General features: G+C 42.7%; 1 protein-coding gene and 1 long non-coding RNA gene across 2 annotated transcripts in view; one reads left to right on the plus strand and one right to left on the minus strand.

Annotated features, from left to right (window-relative positions):
- Positions 1-274: 274 nt before the first annotated feature.
- Positions 275-1,369, minus strand: LOC130151517 (uncharacterized). The gene is made up of 2 exons (XR_008822603.1): positions 1,281-1,369; positions 275-879 (listed from the first exon to the last, which is right to left on the minus strand). It is a non-coding gene; the product is annotated as an uncharacterized LOC130151517 (long non-coding RNA).
- Positions 1,370-2,724: 1,355 nt separating this feature from the next.
- ME1 (malic enzyme 1) overlaps positions 2,725-17,573 on the plus strand; it is a 185,283-nt gene continuing 170,434 nt past the window's right edge. Inside the window, exon 1 of the mRNA XM_056343876.1 lies at positions 2,725-3,103. Coding sequence (XP_056199851.1) covers positions 3,002-3,103 — 102 coding nt within the window. The 5' untranslated portion in view covers positions 2,725-3,001. The remainder of the gene's footprint in view (positions 3,104-17,573) is intronic.

The raw sequence follows: 17,573 nt of genomic DNA on the forward strand, positions 1-17,573 counted from the left end.
ATGTAGGAATTCCCTTTTTCTTCTTCCGAACTGGTAGCTCTGGAAGCTAACTCCTCCCCAGTGCCACAGCAGGATACGGAGATCCCAGGCTCAGCAGTGCTTCAAACAATGGTTCGAGGGGGTCCAAATCCTCTGATCAGTCATAGTCTGACAGAGGGACGTTTCCCAGGCTCCCTTCTTAAATATTTAAACTGAGTCAGTCATCTTAATTAACTACTTTGGCAACAAGTTTTCTTTCCTGTACTTCTTTCTCCTTACAGTTGACTTTCCAAAGCAGACTGTGAAGCCTTATTTATTGGAGCTTTTTAACACTAGGTTGAGATACTAAGGCACGCTAGATGACCAATGTTCCTTCTAGTCTCTTTTTTCTGTTTCAAGTAGAGCTTTCCATATGTCCATAGTACATCGGGAGACATTTGAGAGAGACGGTAAGTGTAGGGGGTAGGAGGAGAAAATCATCAATATAGGTACTTATGAAAAATTATAAGTAGGAGTTTTAAAAGTGTTCCATATAGAAACCATTTGAGAAACAGAATCAGGTACCTTCCAGAAGGGAAAAGCCACTGTATTTTCTGTCACAAACAGCCTGATAACATAGGATGCTCACAAATCATTTATCTTAATGTGGGCTAACATTTGCAAAAATACCTATATCACATACACAGCCATAAAAAATAATTTGGCCACTTAAAAAGGCTTTATTTATATTCTTGTAATACAGCTTTATTGTGCAATGCCATTTTTTTTTTGGAATAACCACCTCTCACTGCAGATGTAACTGCTGAACGTTATTCCTTTGGCCCATTTTGAACTGGTTTTGCAATTCAAATGTGAGGTCCTTGAAGAGCCACTCTAAAATTTGTCTTGCTCAAAGATACTCTGCAAAGGCAATACAATTACGTGACAAAATACACAGGAGGTTATGAACACTAGCAAGGAAAGCAATCAATAGAAGCAGACTTGGACAAATAAATCCCTCCTAATCCTGTTAAATGCTAAAATGTTCCAGGCCTCAAGTGGCCTTTTTCTTGTTTCTTTGGTCATCCGCTGAAAAGGTCTGTTGCCATTCTTGTAACTCAGGGACACATTCATCCTAATGGAGAGTTACATTTTGTTTTTATTAGTGTTTGAACATAACAAACAGGATAAATTCTGTTTTTAGGAAGACAGGGAGGAATAAATTTGTACTTACAATAGTAAATGTTTTCTGAAGTCTGATCACGTGAAAAAAAAAAAATATCCAAATGAACTTCACCTCAATTGGCTGTTTCATTACATACCTTTTATAACTGGGGTGAGGTGAGTGAGGTGAGGACAAGTCCTTTGCAGGGGTCAGACCTCAGAACACAGGTACTCGCAGCGATTGCAGTGACTTTTGGCATAAATCAAAGAGGTGTTTTTTATAGACACTGTTGCAACATGAAGATAAAAATTACACCAATGTACATTGCTCTCTCTTGGACGAAAATGTTGCATTTACATTAGTATTCTATCAGAATGGTTTCAGTGTACTCATAAAGAAAGGAAAAGGGCTGTTTCTATGTTGCTTTTTCTTTTTATCATGACTAAGAAAGACCTAAAACGCAACCTTGATATCCATGATACCTACTGAAGGTAATATTCAGTACTTGGGTAGGCAGATATTCAGCTACCCACGCAAATCCAAGGACAGCTGGAAAATTAGTCACAAAGGCTCCAGGTTTAAAAGTTGTTGAAAGCTTTTTATTAATACTGCTTTCCATAATACTTCTGAGACGATGGACTGAGGGAGAAGTTTATTTACCGAATTTTCTGCTGACTTCCTAATCTAGTTTCCAGAAATACAGACTTGGAACCCTTTGAATTTTCCTTTGTTAATTAACCCCAAATGAACTTTTTGGAGCTACTTAATAGGAAGTTCAGAAAAGGATGGATTCTGTGGGAGCCTTTTTTTCTTGTTTATTTTTTAATAAACTATGCAGTACTAGAATGGACACAAGGCCTACAGATTAGATGTGAAGAGGTAAGTTTAAAAGAGCTACAAAGTTTCGGTCTGTTTGTGGCCTGACAACAAAGGACAAAGCCCTCCATCCTTCAGTATTTTTCTAGCCACTCGTTTTACACTGTGTGATTTCTCTAGCAGGACCGTAATATCTGTAAGGAAATTATTTCTGCTTACAGATGCGAGTTTAGAGGAATAAAGCCACAGTCGTACAGTGCATGATGGACCGCACGCAAACAATTCCCGCACATACTGCAGACAAATGTTAGGGGTAGCAGCACGCACCAGCTGAACACCTGCTCTGCCCTAACACCCTCCCCGCCGAGCAGGGTGACCCCAAACAGCACAGCCGAAGCCGGCACGCCGCGCCCCCGCAGCCCGCAGCTAATCACCGCAAACACACGCTCCTGGCCGCGCACAGCGCTGCAGCCCAGCCCCCTCGGGGAAGGTTGGGTTTCAGCGGCATTTAACAGTAGAAGGAAAGTGAAACCCGACTGCTGCTGAAGCGCCCGGGCGCAGCTCTAGCGTGTGGCCGGGTGCGGGGGATCCGCGCTGCGGCGCTTGTCAGCGCCCGGCGGGTGCTCCCGGCGCCGGGCCCCCCGCGACACTCGGCGGGATGCGGGAGAGCGGGTGCTGCCATCTCCCCCTCGGCAGGTGACGGAGACCAGCCCGCCTCTAACGGGCCCAGGGCGACCTGGAGAGGCTCCCCGCGGCGGTCCGAGGCAGGGCGGGCTGCATAGCCTTCGCAACCGCCGGGCCCGCCGGGGGGCTCGGGCCCGCACCCCGCGCTGCCCCGCGTCGCACCTGGGCGCCCGCCCGTCCGCGCTGCGCGGAGCTGCCGGTGACTCAGCGGCGCCCCGGTGACCCCCCCGGCGGCGGCGTCTCGCCGCGGCTCTGCCCCCTCCCTCCCTCCCCGCCGGCAGGATCATCCCACCCCGCCGGGCGGTCACCTCAGCAGGAGGAGCCGCCGCTTCGCCTCCGCTCCCGCAGCGACCTGACGGCAGCGAGCCTCGCCGCGCCATGCAAGCAGGGAAGGCGGCCGAGAGCCGGCGCGGCGGCCGGCCCCTGCAGGTCACCATGAAGAGGGGCTACGAGGTGCTCCGCGACCCGCACCTCAACAAGGTAGGGGCGGGCGGGGCAGGGCCGCCGGGCGCCGAGGGCGGGAGCCCTCTCCCTCGCCCGGCCCGCCGTCCGCCCGCGGGGGACGGAGAAACCTGCCGCGGCCAGGCGCTGCCGCCGCAGCCGGAGCCGGGCCCGAGGCGGGGGGGCGCCGGGCCGGGCCGCCTCCCGCCGCCGCCACCTGTCGCGGCGCAGCGCCCGGCCCGCCCCCGCGCAGCGGCCGCCGTGCCGGGCCCCGGTGGGGCGGCGGTACTTCCTGCGGGCCGGGCGGCGCTTCCTCTTCCTTCGGGGCGCCGGGAGCCCGCGGGCGGCGGCGAGCGCCGTGTCCGCCCCCGTCCCACCAGCCCCGGGGCGCGGAGCCCGCGGCGGGCGGCGGCGCCATCCCCGCTGCCGCGGCGGGAGGCGGAGGATGCTGCGCGGAGTTGTGCCGCTCGGGTGCGAGGTCCCGCTGCCGTGCCTGTGTTTGCCCGGTGCCCTCCTTCTCTGCCAGCGCTCTTTCCCATGGGTGCCCCACCTTGTCTCCCTGCGGGAGGGCCTGGCTTTTCGTGCCGTCCTACGTTTTATCCCCTGGCAGGTGGAAGGGGCATTTTATCAGCGCCGTTCCGCCTGCAGTGAAATTCAGCTCCGGTTCCCCTCTGCTCCGCATCGGCAAAGGCACCCAGCTTGCAAGAGCTGCCGTTACACAGCAAAACCTTTTTGACGCATCTCCCATTTGTTTAAGAATAGTAATTCAGCTTGATACAAGCATCTAAACATGTTAAGCTAATCTGGAGAAAATAACGCTGAGTAAGTAACTGTTTGCACGGCTCTGATAAAGATGCAAAGTTCACACAGCAAAATCTACTTTGTTGGCATGACAGGCCCTGGATTCGCTGCTAAAATGAAAAATGGGTAAATATGCCACACCTAGCACATGAAGCCTTGGTCAAGTCATTAGCCCCAAATTTGTTCTTGCATGTTACTTTTAACGGTGCTCTGTCTTGTGCCTCTGCACTAGAATGTATAGGCAGTCATTTTACTTACTGCTGGGTTGAGTCAATTGACAAAAAATATGTCTCTAGTTTTACTGGATAGGTTGACTCATCGCTGAAAGCTCCACGTATTAGTTAGATGAATAGCGCTTTTATTAGTCTTGGTGCTTGACTACAAAATTTTCTCAGAGGCTGTCTTATGTCTGTCTACGTGTAGGCCTGAGAAGGCCTCCTGAGGTCAGGTGAAAGGAAAATTAACCAAAATAGAAAACTCCCAAGAAGAAACCAAGGAGAGACTATTTTGCTTGGGATTGCTTTTAAGCAGCTGCAGTATTCACGGAAAAAGTCTGATTCAGAACAACCAGGAAAGCCAACCTGAGAAAAAACGCCACTTTCTTTTAAGAAGTAAAATGGGGCTTATTCTAAAGTGCATTGATAAAGGGCAGTTGGTAGCAAAGCAGGGTCATTGCTACCTTTTTCCCCTCAACCATCATACATCTTGCCCCTGAACAGCATACCTGGAGATGAGGTGCTAATGAGGAAGGGTCTTGCTTGATTTCCTGGCTTAAGCTTTATTCTCCCCTCCCCCTCAGCTGCAGCATAGCACATATGTATGGTGCAGCAGAGAAGCAGGAAAAAATAGTTGTTCATTATCAGCTACATCTACCCTCTACCCAGCTAATGCAGAGTTTGGTGTTAGAAAAGGTCAGCTGAAAAATTCAGTCTTTTTGCATGTGAGGAGAGTCTGGTCCTGGTCTAGTGAACAATGGGTGATCCAGTTTTCTGACTGACAAGTGATTTTTGGTGGATGTGGATGTATTATACCCTTATATATATATACAGACACGCATGCACCCCATAATATATATATATATCTGATTGCCAAATATTTAAATATTCATGGGAAGTGCAATTAAATATGTTGAGGGCTGCCAACATAGTTGCCAGTTTGATAGCTTGTGGCCTGCCTGCATGCAGGGGAGCTGGTACTCCCAGTTCACTTTCTATTGCCAAGGCTGTTAAACAAGCATCATATTGCAGAGAACTCAATTTGAAGTAGATAAAATATCTCCTGTAATGATTCTAAAGTACAGGGATTGTTTGCAATTCTGCAGAAGTGCCAGAACTTTCTATCTCTTGGGCCCTGCCTAAGAGCTGCAGTTCCTTGGTATCAGCACTTTCTTTTGGATCCAGTACCAGTTTGAATAGTACTATTTGCATATACTTGGCAAAAGTAAACTGTAAGTACTGAGAATGGTATCTAGCAGTCACTAGTAGAAAAATAAGACAAATGATGTTTTCGGGGTCTCTTAAGCCAAAGACAGCTGGTCTGTCAAGCAGCTACAGCTGAAGTGTGCTAGAACATGTGAAAGCTTGAGGGCTTGCATCCTCAAGTAATGCATTCCTTGTCTCAGACAAGTTGAAATTTTGACGGGGAACTATTTACACTTGGACTTCTTTAAAAATAGATGTAAGAAGAAATAAGGAGCTAGATTATTTTTATTTTTTTTATAAATAGCTACCTCCACTTAGTGCCCCACTCATCCAACAATAAAGCTGGATTTCTGCACGTTGGGTGTGTACATCACTTTTTATACTTGACCACGATGGCTGGGAAGAGGTGCGAGAAAGGGCTCTAGGGGTGCCAGGGTAAACACCCAAATGTCTTCTTTTCCGCTTCCTCTTTACTTCTACCTGGATGACAAAATTTCCAGAACATACTAAGCGCTGAAGTATGTTGAAGCCCTAGGTAATGTCAGTAATTCACAAACGTGTACAAACTTCACTGAAGGAAAACTTCATAAAAATGCTTAGTGGGTTTGTGTTTTGTTGGTTTTTTTGTCGCCCCCCGCCCCCGCCCCCCCAACATCAGGGCATTTTTTGCCTACATATGAAACCATTGCTGCCTTTACAAGGCCACTGAGTGGCTTGCCCCATCTCAGCAGCAGGGACGCGTCAAAAATCATGAGGAACAGCAGATTGTAACATACTGAGTTTAATTACTTGAGGCTACATAGCCAGCTCTTTGGGCAATAATAATGATTCAGTTTATCATCTGAGATTTTAGGTCCGTAGTGTTTAAAAGTGTATTTAGAACTTTTTTGGTAATTGGTTTTTGTTTGTTTGGGTTTTTTTTCCCCTCAGGCAACTTAAACACATTGTAAAGAGCAAGGAAATATACAAGGAAAACAAACAGTTTCACTTTTCATTGAAATAGACTGCATTAGCAACCTTTGGCTGGGAGTTATATGCTCTTTAAGCTGATGAATTACAGAAGGCCGAAACTAATTTGCTCTCCTCCTCCTATAAATCTCATTTATGCTTTATTCAATGTACAAGTTTGCAGTTTTAAAGCACCCAAATCATTTAGCGCTGAACTTTCACCTCATCTTTAATTTTTTTGCCTTTTAATATTGTTTAAATGAATCATAAGTTCCCATAAGCTGCTTATTTTCAGAATCTCAGTGTGAAAATATGCAAACACATATTTCAATACCAAACTGTTCCAATAGCCTGCATTAGTTGCCAAGTCTAAACACGTCCCTGATTGAGAAACTGCCATTGGAGAAGTGCTTTGCTTACAGGCTGCTTTCGTATTCATGCAGAGCGGTTCAGCAAGCAGGAAATTAGCGATTCTATTAAATATAAGTGCTGGAGGGCTCCCCCCCCCCTCCCCAGATGCTTAATACTAACCCCTCTCAACTAAGCTGTGACATTAGTTGTTGGCTGTCAGTCCAATAACTCTCTATGGGATTTACTATGTAAGAACTGTACTGGAACAGACCAAAGGTCCATTTATTGCAACGTCTTATTTCTGACAGTGGCCAAACTGGATCCCTCAGAAGGAGTAAAAGAGTGAAGGACGCCTTTGGTGATACTTTCTCAGACTAATCAGTTCCAGGATGAGCAGTTTATTAGGGGGTTATTAAGATATGAATGCTTGTTCTTTCCTATCAGGTTACATAAGTTATGTGTATTAATTTACTGCAAAACAATTTTAAAGTTTGTGTTGTTTTAGTTTTTTTTTTTTTTAATTCAAGCGAAATTGTTATCTGAGCTAGAGAGAAGCATGGTCTTCCCATTTTGCCCCTGTGTTTCAGACAGTGGGAGGAGAATGCTTGTAAAACGCAGATACATTTTGTTCTGTATACAGCTAGTTGCTTCACTAAAATCAAATTTGATTTTGAGAAAGTATAATCCTGTGATTGATGTCGGTGACTTATAAAAAGGGCCTTAAAACTCTGACATTTGTTGGTGACCCTGTAATGGGCCTCAGAAAACCCAGACCTCAGCAAAGAAATCAGAAGCATTCCGGTGAGATTTTCTCTATCTGGTGGGTAAAAGAGATGAAACATTTAAGAAGCTTCTCTAAATAAATCTGTTTTGTCAAATACCAAGCAGTAGAAGTCTTTTTTCCTTCCATTGGTAATGTTCGTATTTTCATATCTTAAAACCTGCGTGTACTTTGGCTGGGTTCCTCTGGACTGGCCAGTGCTCATTGCGTGTTGCTTTTGCCTTAGCTGTAGATAGATATTTTGAGAAGAAAACTGACGAAGCTGGGCATGGAGGAGGAAAAAAGTCCTTAAAATGGCATATTAGAAGTATCTATATTCATTCATAAAATAGTTTTTTTGGAGGTTACTTGGCATTGCAAGGGATGATTCCATATTAAGCGGTAGTAAGTATGGTAGTGTCTTTTAGACTGGAAGGTGGTCAGCTCCATGTGAAATTAAAGGTGTAATTTGAGGAATTTTGGAGGGGGCTACAGCTGCTGATCACTGTCACTATCGTCTACCTCCCTTTTTCCTATAAACTTTTTACCCTTTGCAACTTTGTAATTTTTAACAGCAATATTTCCTGGTTCTTAGCCCCATCAGATCACCTAGCAGAGCAATTCTGATCTTGATAAGAATAAGCACATTCTATTTTTTTGGTCTTTGACAAGAGTAAATGGTACAGTGGTTGTGCTAGCAGAGAAAGCAAATCAATCTGGTCTTTGAAACCTTTTAGAGTGAACTTGTATTGATTTTGCCTGTGTGCTTGGTGAGCATCTCATTTTTGATCTATTGCTGGGTTCTCTGACACTGGAGTGGCTGTTCTGTGGAACGGCAGTGTAAAATAGGAGGTTCTCCAAGTGAGGCTGGCTCCTGCCAGAGCTGTCTGGGGCATGAGCTCAGCAGTGGCTCACTGGTGGATACCATAGGGCTGGGTGAGGACATTCTCGCATTGCCAGCGTATTCTCCTTTCTTGAAATCACTTTCTTGAAGGTGCGAGGGAGGAGTTGTGATGCAGGATGTTTTCTGCACGAGTGCTTTTATTTACAGTATGTGTGAATGGGCTTTAAAAATTAATCCCATGCTTTTTTCCACCTTTCTTACTTTAAGGCAGGTTTTTCCTTCATACTATTAATAAGAGAGGAGCCTTGGGAAAAGCACAAAGTATTTAAATCAGACCATTTAACCACTGTCTTCCATTTTACATATACAGCTTGCAGCATTCATTGCCTCCTTCTACTTCGTCCATGACGTAGGAGGTAAGTTGCTGCAGTTGGTGTTCTTTTCGTCCTGTTGGCCTCCAGTCCTTTACTTGCAGTTACAAAATAAGAGTGCTGAGACAGTGAGCTGGGAACAAAAGTCTGTGACTTGAATTAAAAGCAAATAAAATGAAGGAGAAGTTATGTAATAAGCTATATAGCAGTAATAGCAATTGAATAGTGTATGAGTTACCACAAGAAGCTGAAACCTAGAATTGTTTTGCTGTGAAGCTATTTCAGGCATTAAAAACACTTTCAGTTGTGTAATTTTCTTGTGAACTTCAGTAATTTAAATCAAACAAGGCTGACCTTTTTTCTTTAGGCTGAGGAATCCTACGCCCACTGGTTATAAACGCTACTTGAATAGAAACATTAATCCTGGCACAGAGCACCTTGCAGACACGATTTGTGTATTTAGAACAGGTTAAATGTGCTTTTCTGTGCTAGGTTTTATAGACATGCTGGCCACAGAAATTGGGTGTTGGTTTTTTAATCTTATTGATGCATGTTGACAACAAGTAGGATAAGAGCTCACTGAGAAATTGTACTTCTGTCTAGGTAAAATAAACTGCAGAGAGTATTTGTGCTTTCTGCAGAAGCGTATTGCAGAGTACAGAAGTTCTTATTTTGCATTCTTCACTTTATATATCCAGTTCTGCTGAATCAGTCTTTTGTATGGCGCCGTCTCTGAAAAAGAAAGAAGTTGCGGCTGCAGCAGGCACAAGCTTCTCTCCCCCGGCCTTGCTTCCCTCTGAGGAAAGGAGGAAATGAAATGCACGTGACAGCAGTGTTTCGCATTAAGCAGTGACCCCAAGTTAAAATGTGCCACCTTTGCTTTGTCATGCCCTTTCCTCTCCTTCCTTGCCTGCTCCCGTGAGCTGTGTGTTCAGTGCCTGACTCGCTGGTGGCTGCTGTAGCCCAGGCCTGTGGGGCTTGATGCGAGGTTTCACACCGAAGGTCTCGTTGCTCCAAGCTCCGATGGCTAAGTGGCCCACTGCCATTGGGCTAAATATGTTACTTTTGGAGGCCTGAAACAGCGTATTAATACCCTTCAATTAGGTTTTCCCAGTTTATATTAGAGAATTTTACAGTGGAGCAGCTGTTTCGAAGAAGTGTCAAAAGCGTCATTTGCTGGAGGACATAATTCTCAGAGTTCAGCCACAGTAGCAAGTGGTTTTGTGCTCCCTGCAAATCTGGAGAGCTCTTGTAAGCTGTCCTTCACTCTCCCCAGGCTGAAGCGAATATATGGTGGTTGCTTGAGAGCTCTGTGGCCCCTTGTGGCTGGAAGAGTAGCATGGAAAGGGGGAAAAGAACAGAAATAAGAACACCGGTGGGTTTGTGTGCCTGTGTAATGAGATGCACAGGGTAGTCTGTTCAATTTCATGTACCCGAAACAAAAAAAAGAAGAAATTCTCTTCTGCGAGTGTTAATAGGAGTAGGACATTTAACATGTGCTTAAACCTCTAGTGGGTTTTGGATATGGGGTTTTTTCGTTTGTTTTGTTGTGTTTTTTTTTTTTTTTTTTTTTTTTTTTCTGCTTAGTGATAGTGTTGAACAGAGTGGGATGCTTTAAAATAAAAAAGAACAGACAGAACAGACAATTCCATTTGCTGTGTACAGGTGCAGTGTTAGGAAGGACCTGCTTACGTGTTTAGTGCCAGCCGGCGTGTGATGGTTGTACATTCATCTTTATGCATTCATCATCTTCATTCAGCACTGAGTTAAGCCTGTCCTACTGAGACAAGTACCTGTGGACTTCTGACCCAGAGGTACACATACATGCCTATCATCAAAGCTTTAGTGCATGGAACTGAATTTGAAGAATTATGTGTATTTTTGTTGGCGTGGTTGCTGTGATACCACAGTAGCACTGAGATGTTTCAAGCATCTATGTAACAATAATTAGATTGTAAATGGGTATCAATTAAGGACCTTTAGATTTAATGAATAGTGCTATATTTGATCATGCTGGTATACACACACAACCTTCTGTTAAAAAGCTGGTGATTTGTGAACTTGCTTTGAAAAGACTTTTCCAGTGAAGTTACCGAGGCCATCATTGGAGGAAGGTACAGCCTCACAGCTTCTGAGTGTAAGGGATTGTCTGTCTTCAGTGGGAGGTTTAGGAGATCCAAAGCTATCATATAACTAGGAAAGGTGCCAGTTTGGGGAACATACCCTGTGACGAGCCACAGAGCTGGCTTCTGTAGAAGTGGGCGCAGAGGCCGTGTCTCTACTGGCACAAGCCAGGTGTTGTAACATCTGGCGCTGTGTGCGTGCGCTGGCTGGTGAGTTGCTGTGTTGCCAGGGCTCTGGCTGATGCTTCTAGACCTCTTTATCTTCTCTGATTTTTTCTGACTCTCTCCTTGGCCATGATTAAAAACAGTTTGACAGTAGTAGGCCATTAGTTAAGCTTTGTTTGAATGTCCTTCTCTTTCATGGAGGGGCTTTCTCTTTATTTTGTGCCAGGGCAGTGCTGGCCAGGCCCGTGACTGGGAATAATTTTACAGTAATTATCCCCATTGTCTGGTTTAACACATCAAAAAGCTAAATCTGTTATAGGAGAAAGGCAATAAAATGCTGTAGAATTACCAATTTGTAATATATGGTAGCCAGAGTTTTGTACACCAAAGCTGCAGGCAAACTTGAAACAGTAGCCGTGTGTCTGCAACACTGGGATAGGTGGAACTTGGAATAAACTTCCTAATGGATGGGTAGAAGTAGCAAGACTACGTGTTAACTTGTCAGAGACCAGGCAAAAGCTTTGGTGCTTGCAATGTTTTACCTGACACAGGAATAAAAATGTTTAAATAAAGATGCTGACGGTTTCTAGTCAGAGGTGGAGGATGCATTTGGCTTGACACTAGAATATTCTGCTGTATCATCCAGGGAGAAGGGTATCGTGCACAGTCAGCGGTGCTGCCTTCCAGCAGGGCTTGCAGACATGAGAAGTCTGTCTTACCAATTTATATATTAAGATGTGGTATTTATTGTGGGTGTCCTGTTCTCAATAACTATGAGTTGACCTGTGGTTCTGAAATTGCAACTGTGCAAGCTCTCTGGGGAACATGCTCAATGTCTGTTCATCTTCAAAAAATATCAAAGTCAAACAAGGTAGAGGGAGCCATCTAATAATTACTTTGAGAAAGTGTCAAAATATAGTTGAATCGTTTATGTTAATATTCACCCTATAATGCCCACATAGATTGAATTTTTATGTCAGTCACTCTTTTCTTCACCTTCCCCTTTCTCCCCTCAACAGCACTTTTATAAGTAGCCTTATACCTATAATTGAGGAGTAAATGATTGCTGTCAAGCATATTGAAACTCTATGAATTTGTTTTAGAAATATTGCAGAATTTTTTTCTAGGGCCAATAATAATGATATGCTTTCAGACAAGTAAGAAAATTGCTGTGTAGTTATAACATGTTGGGTTATAATTTTGACTAATTTTCATGATTTCATGACATATAGCAAGATAGTAGGAATTTTAAGACTGCCTCAAAGGATTGTCAGTAGGATGCATGTAACAGACCTCTAGGAGCCAGGACTGCCACGGTACACAGCCATAGGGAATCTAGATTTGACCAAAATCACAAATAAGCTCATGGCTTTTATAAGGAAGATAATTTTTTGTAGAGTGATACTAGAGAAAGAACTAAGGACCTGACACTAGTTTTAGTTGTGTAAGTGGAAAGTAAATTAATGGCAGAGGGATTCAGGAGGGGAAGCTGCTGCAAAACTGGCATGAAATTAGCACTGGTGCATTAATCCTTTTAAAAAACCAAACCCCTTTGTCACTTGGAGAGCTTGAGCACTCTTAACCTCTACAGACTTCTAAAACTTGATTCCTAGCAGCCCATTTAGAAGGAAATGTTGAAATATTAATTCAGTGTTCAACATAAACATTTTTAGCTGGTCCAACCTTTCTGAAACTAGTCTAATTTTAATGTAAAATGATGAATGTTACACGATCTCATTTTTTTTATTAATTAGTGACTTTAACTACTGCAAATCTGTGGGTGATTTCAGAGGGAAAAAAATGCCATGGAGAAAGCCAAATATGTGTCTGGTAAAACAGATCTCTAAATTAATGTTGTATGAGAATTATTTCATGCATATTCCTCAGGAAGTATCTTTTTTAGGAGTTAATTTTAAAAAAAACCTGAATTGCATGCATAAGAAAACAAGTTTAGTTCTTATCAAAGCTCAAGCTTTGCTAATATAATTTGTTGCATGATTCAGGAAGCAAAAATCCTGACTTAGAAGAAGGAGGTCACAGGGCACCCTGGAGGCAGTTTCTTGCGGGCACTGTGTGCTTTCTGTTGAAATCAGTGTCTGTAGTTTACTTGGACACTGTTGGTGCCTATTCCTGTGTGAAACACAATACTCTGCAGGACTTGAGGTTGTTTACGGTGTAGAGGAAGCAGAGGAAGTGTGGAGTAAACACTTTTCATATACATAAAAAATACATAACATAGAACTGAAAAAAAAGCACTTATGCTTTGAATACTTGTGGCTTTCAGCCAAAGATGTAGAAATACATCAGGATGTACTTGTCTGGTATAAGAGTTCAGAAAGGAAATTCATCACCGTTTTACTCTTAAAATGTAAATGAAGCATAGAGCAGCAATGCATTTTATCATTGCGTGTTTATGCTTAGGTTTTTACTTTATTGTTCAAGTAGAGACTGTTATCTGTGGCTTAGAAAAACTGATTTTTTTCTTTAATAACAAAGTTTAATATTAAGCTAAAGTCACTGTTCTGGCTTTTTTTTGGTGTATTTCTGAAAGAAGTATCCCTATGAGTGGTTTAAAAAATTGCAAACACTTTTGGTTCAATGTAGCTTTGCTTAAATAAACTCAGTCTTTAGTCTTGAGTTAGTATTTTAGATTCATCTGTCTTATTAATGAATTGTCTGTATTTTTGAGACAGAGTAGGTTTTAGGAGGTATTAAATGATTTTAGCATCCATTTCAGATGGGATATCACAGTTCAGCTTGCTTCCTCTTGTCCCCCATGAGTGATACACTTTTAAGTTGGCTTTTGGCATGGAGGTTGGATAGTACAGAATCACTGCTTTGCAAGAGAAGAAAAGAATTGTTATGAAATACGTCATTCCCTTTTCCACAAAGGCAAAAATAATTTTGGCTTTTACTAATGACTTTTAAAAAATATCTTTGCCTTAAATGTGTCCTGGAGATGAATGCATAGTGGTGATCATGAAGCACGCTATAACATTTTCAGTACTGGTGTCTTAGCTGACTTACTGGATTTCTTCCTCCAAATACCTGACTTTAGAAAGCAGATTTATGTGTGGAGGTGTATTTATGGAAGAGGCAGTAAAGCCTCTTTACCTAAATAGTACAAAAGAGCTCTATAGTTAACAGATAGAAGTCAGAACAGAACACTGTATTGCTAAAGTGAGTTCCTGAGTCTGTGAAGCGCTTAATGTTGGTTTGACTTGGCTTGAATCTCAAGTCTTGTATGATGTTTTTTTGGAGGGATTAGACAGGAGCAATGTGCCTGAAGCAGAGGAAGCCTGTTTGTGTTAGTTGGTAGCTAGATGCCTTTTTGAAGGTATTGATGATGCTCCTGCATCTTTGCTTCTTACGCACACATGTCTCCATTCTGTTTTAGCTTAAGATCTGGAGAGACTACTATCCAGTTAACAAACTTAGATTAAAACTGTGAGGTGTTAAAATGCAGTACTTCACCAGCTGGTGGCTGATTAAGTATATGGTTCTAAAACTCTTAAAAAGGACTTTTCAAGATTTTGTAGGACCTTTTTGCCATTGTTAAACATGTTATAATTACAATGGAGTTTCTTTATGTAAAGTAGAAGGGTAATAGCTGAAAAAACATTTTAAGATTCTTTCAAGTACAGAATATTGAATCCTAATGCTGACATGTTGAGCCATTTTAGTCCATGATAAATATATGCAATAAAATCCTTGCTGGATATTAAGATACTGACTATTGGAAGGTAAATTTATCTGCTAGTATTTATAGGCAAATGGAAGTTATTATGAAAATACATTTCAAACTCTTGATTTTGTGCTGTAGCAGTAGTTAGAGTATTATCTTAAGGTCCTGAAGTTTATGTAGCTTTGGTTTTTCCCAGGCATAAGCCATTGTTAAAAGTCACGTTCCAGGAGCAAGTGCAGAGTGAGGAATGAAGAGCTTGTACCAGGAGACTGGGGATTCAACCTCTTGAACCTTTGTAGAGGAATGAAGGCACTGATATTAACACTGATAATATACAGCTGTGGGTTGGCCGATGCAGACAAGGTGCAGCTGTGGCTGGTGAAGTTAAGTGGCTGGGCAGCCAAGGAAGAAGCAAGAGGAGAGCCTGCATGCCTTGGGTGAGGAGAGACGAGGAGAAGGCAGCAGTGGGACTGGCATGAAGAGTGTGTTGGTATGAGATGGTAAAAGACCTTGTTGCAGCTGGCTGGTTTGGAGAGTGCTGTGATAGACCTTGTGCAGGAGTGAGATCTGGGAGCAGTTTGTTCCGTGCTCTGCCCAGGCTTTTTGGTCTTCATCAGATCAGATGTTTTAGGTGACTGCTTGACATCTTCATTCCCAAGTTTTCTCTGAAATTCTTACCTTGCTCTTATCTGGAGCCCAAGTAGGACAGTTGTCCTGATTCCAGCATAACTCTGTCCTAGGATGTTTTGGATTGCCTCTATCCCAGGAGCACGTTGAAGTGTTGAAGCTCAGTGAAGCCCCTTTCTACTCTCTTCTCGCCGAGCTCCTTGTTTTTTCGGGCTGCTGCTGAGTTTAGATGTCATTTTACAGATTTTGTCTAAAGCTTTCAGGCCTGGTGAAGGAGAGCTGGTTCCTTCATACGTTTCAAAGCTTTTCCTCTGCACTGGTTATTTATTCACTGAAGCTCTTGGAAAAAAATTACTAGTTTGTGTAACAAACATCTTTTCATGACGTTTATGAAATTTGGTGTATTATTTCTGTGCATAGCTTATGTGTAACGACAAGCTTGAGGTAATACAATTTTCAACAGAGTTTGAGACATCTGTTTGTCTTCTAAAGCATACAAATTTATGTCTTTAAGGCATACACTTTTATAGTCTTAGGAGGGCATAAAAGCAGTGTAGTTTATAATTTTTTTTGTGTTGCTTTTTTTTTTAAGACAAGATTTCATGCCAAATTGTCTTTAAGGATGAGGCTTACCAATTGCATTGCTTTCTCTAAGTGAAGGCTGGATAAAGCCTTCCTCTCGCTCATGTGGTAGCGGATTTGGCATGGCTGTCTATTTACTAGGTCAGTCAAGGGTCAGGTGAAGAAATAAGGAATGGCCCTTAAAATAGCTTGATAATTCTAAATGTATTTGTTTTTTACTTTGTATAGAGTATACAAATTCTTACATTTAGAACACTGCAGTGATTGAACTAAATACATCGATTATAGGTGAGAATTAAACGTAGGTGAGCCTGTGTAAACAGGTACCAGCAAAGGTGTCTTACTGTACTGCTTTTTTTTTTTTTTTTTTTTTTTTTTCTGTATTGAAGGTGGCTTTCACCACATGCCCTCAGCTACTGCTTGAAAGGAACACTTTATCTAAGCTCGGGGAAAGTAGAACATCTCACTTTCCATCTTACCTGGGGAAACATGACCGGTCCGGCTCTGCCTTGTAGCCACTGGCCTCGCATTTGCCAGAAGAGCAGAAGTGTTCAGGTCAGGGGTCTGCGTGAAACTGGAGCCTCTGCTCTCCTGCCAGGCTGTGTGAGGTATTGAGCTCTTGTGCTTCTTGGAGTACATGGATAAACTCAAAGTAGAAAATAAAAAGTGCTTCCTTCTGAGGTGTAATTCTTACCAAAAAAAAAAAAGTAAAAATTCTGTAGGATAAAGAAACACAGCATTCAAACCAATTTTGTTTCCTAAACTTCTCACTTTTGTGTAGTTTATGGCAAGAAATAACTTTGTTCTGGTTCTATAGTTACTGAGTCCTCTAACTTTATTCTTCAATAAAGATGTTGTGGGTAAAACAGGTAAGAATAATAGATGAATGTAGGAAAGTACAGTTTATATGTCATAATGTTCCACTAGAAATTTAAACAGGGTGTGTGACTAACAGACACTCATCCTGCTTTGCTTTGAGGTACACTTCACAAACCTTTAAAAGCTTTCTTTGTCTTACTTCAGAACTATGTAATGACTATGAGTACACACATTTTTTTTTCTCCTTTAATTAGTGAGCTCTGCTTCAGCAAGAGAGACAAAATATTGTAGTAGGTTGGGCACTGGACTGGAAACTAGGTCATGCAATTGTGATTATTAAATCTTAGTCATTTAGTTTTCTCATCTGAAAAGGCAAGCAGCATTTGGGAAATTTTGAGGATCAAAGCTAGTATAAAGTACTTGGCTTTGCATAATCAGTCGTTTTAGAGACTGTTTTGCTATGTTGTTTTTGTACTGCTATAATCTAGTATCTATTACAATTTTCTTTCTTTGGGGGGAATCATCCTCCAGTTTTTACAGTAATCAGTCAGCAGGCTGCTATTGCTTTTAAAGGCACAGCTAAGTAGACCCGTGTCTATCTCTATGGTCCTGCATATTTTGTCCGTGTCCTTCTACCTTCTGCCTTAATGCAATGACAAGTACAGAAGGTGTTAGTGCATGTACAGCCTCCTGCATTACAGTTCCCAGGACAATCCATTAGACAGGGCTGCAAATCGTGGCCAGGGCTGAATGCTGGGGGGGAATGGAAGCTCTGAATAGGCAGGAAGAAATCATCCATTTGTGTAGCTAAACCTGCTTCTGGCTTCAGGCCATGCTGTGCCACATGAAGATTAGTTCCAATTAGATGAAGTGGTAGCTGACCCTTGGCTGCCTCCTCTAAGCCTCCTGGTCCTGGGCAGCATTGCTAAGAGTTACATCCATTCCAGCGGAGTGGGGAGAAGAGGTGAGAAAGTGTTCGCTATTTATCAGCTGAACGCCTGAGGAAACTCAG

The sequence above is a fragment of the Falco biarmicus genome, chromosome 6 (assembly GCF_023638135.1).
Source record: "Falco biarmicus isolate bFalBia1 chromosome 6, bFalBia1.pri, whole genome shotgun sequence".
Lineage (NCBI taxonomy): Eukaryota > Metazoa > Chordata > Aves > Falconiformes > Falconidae > Falco > Falco biarmicus.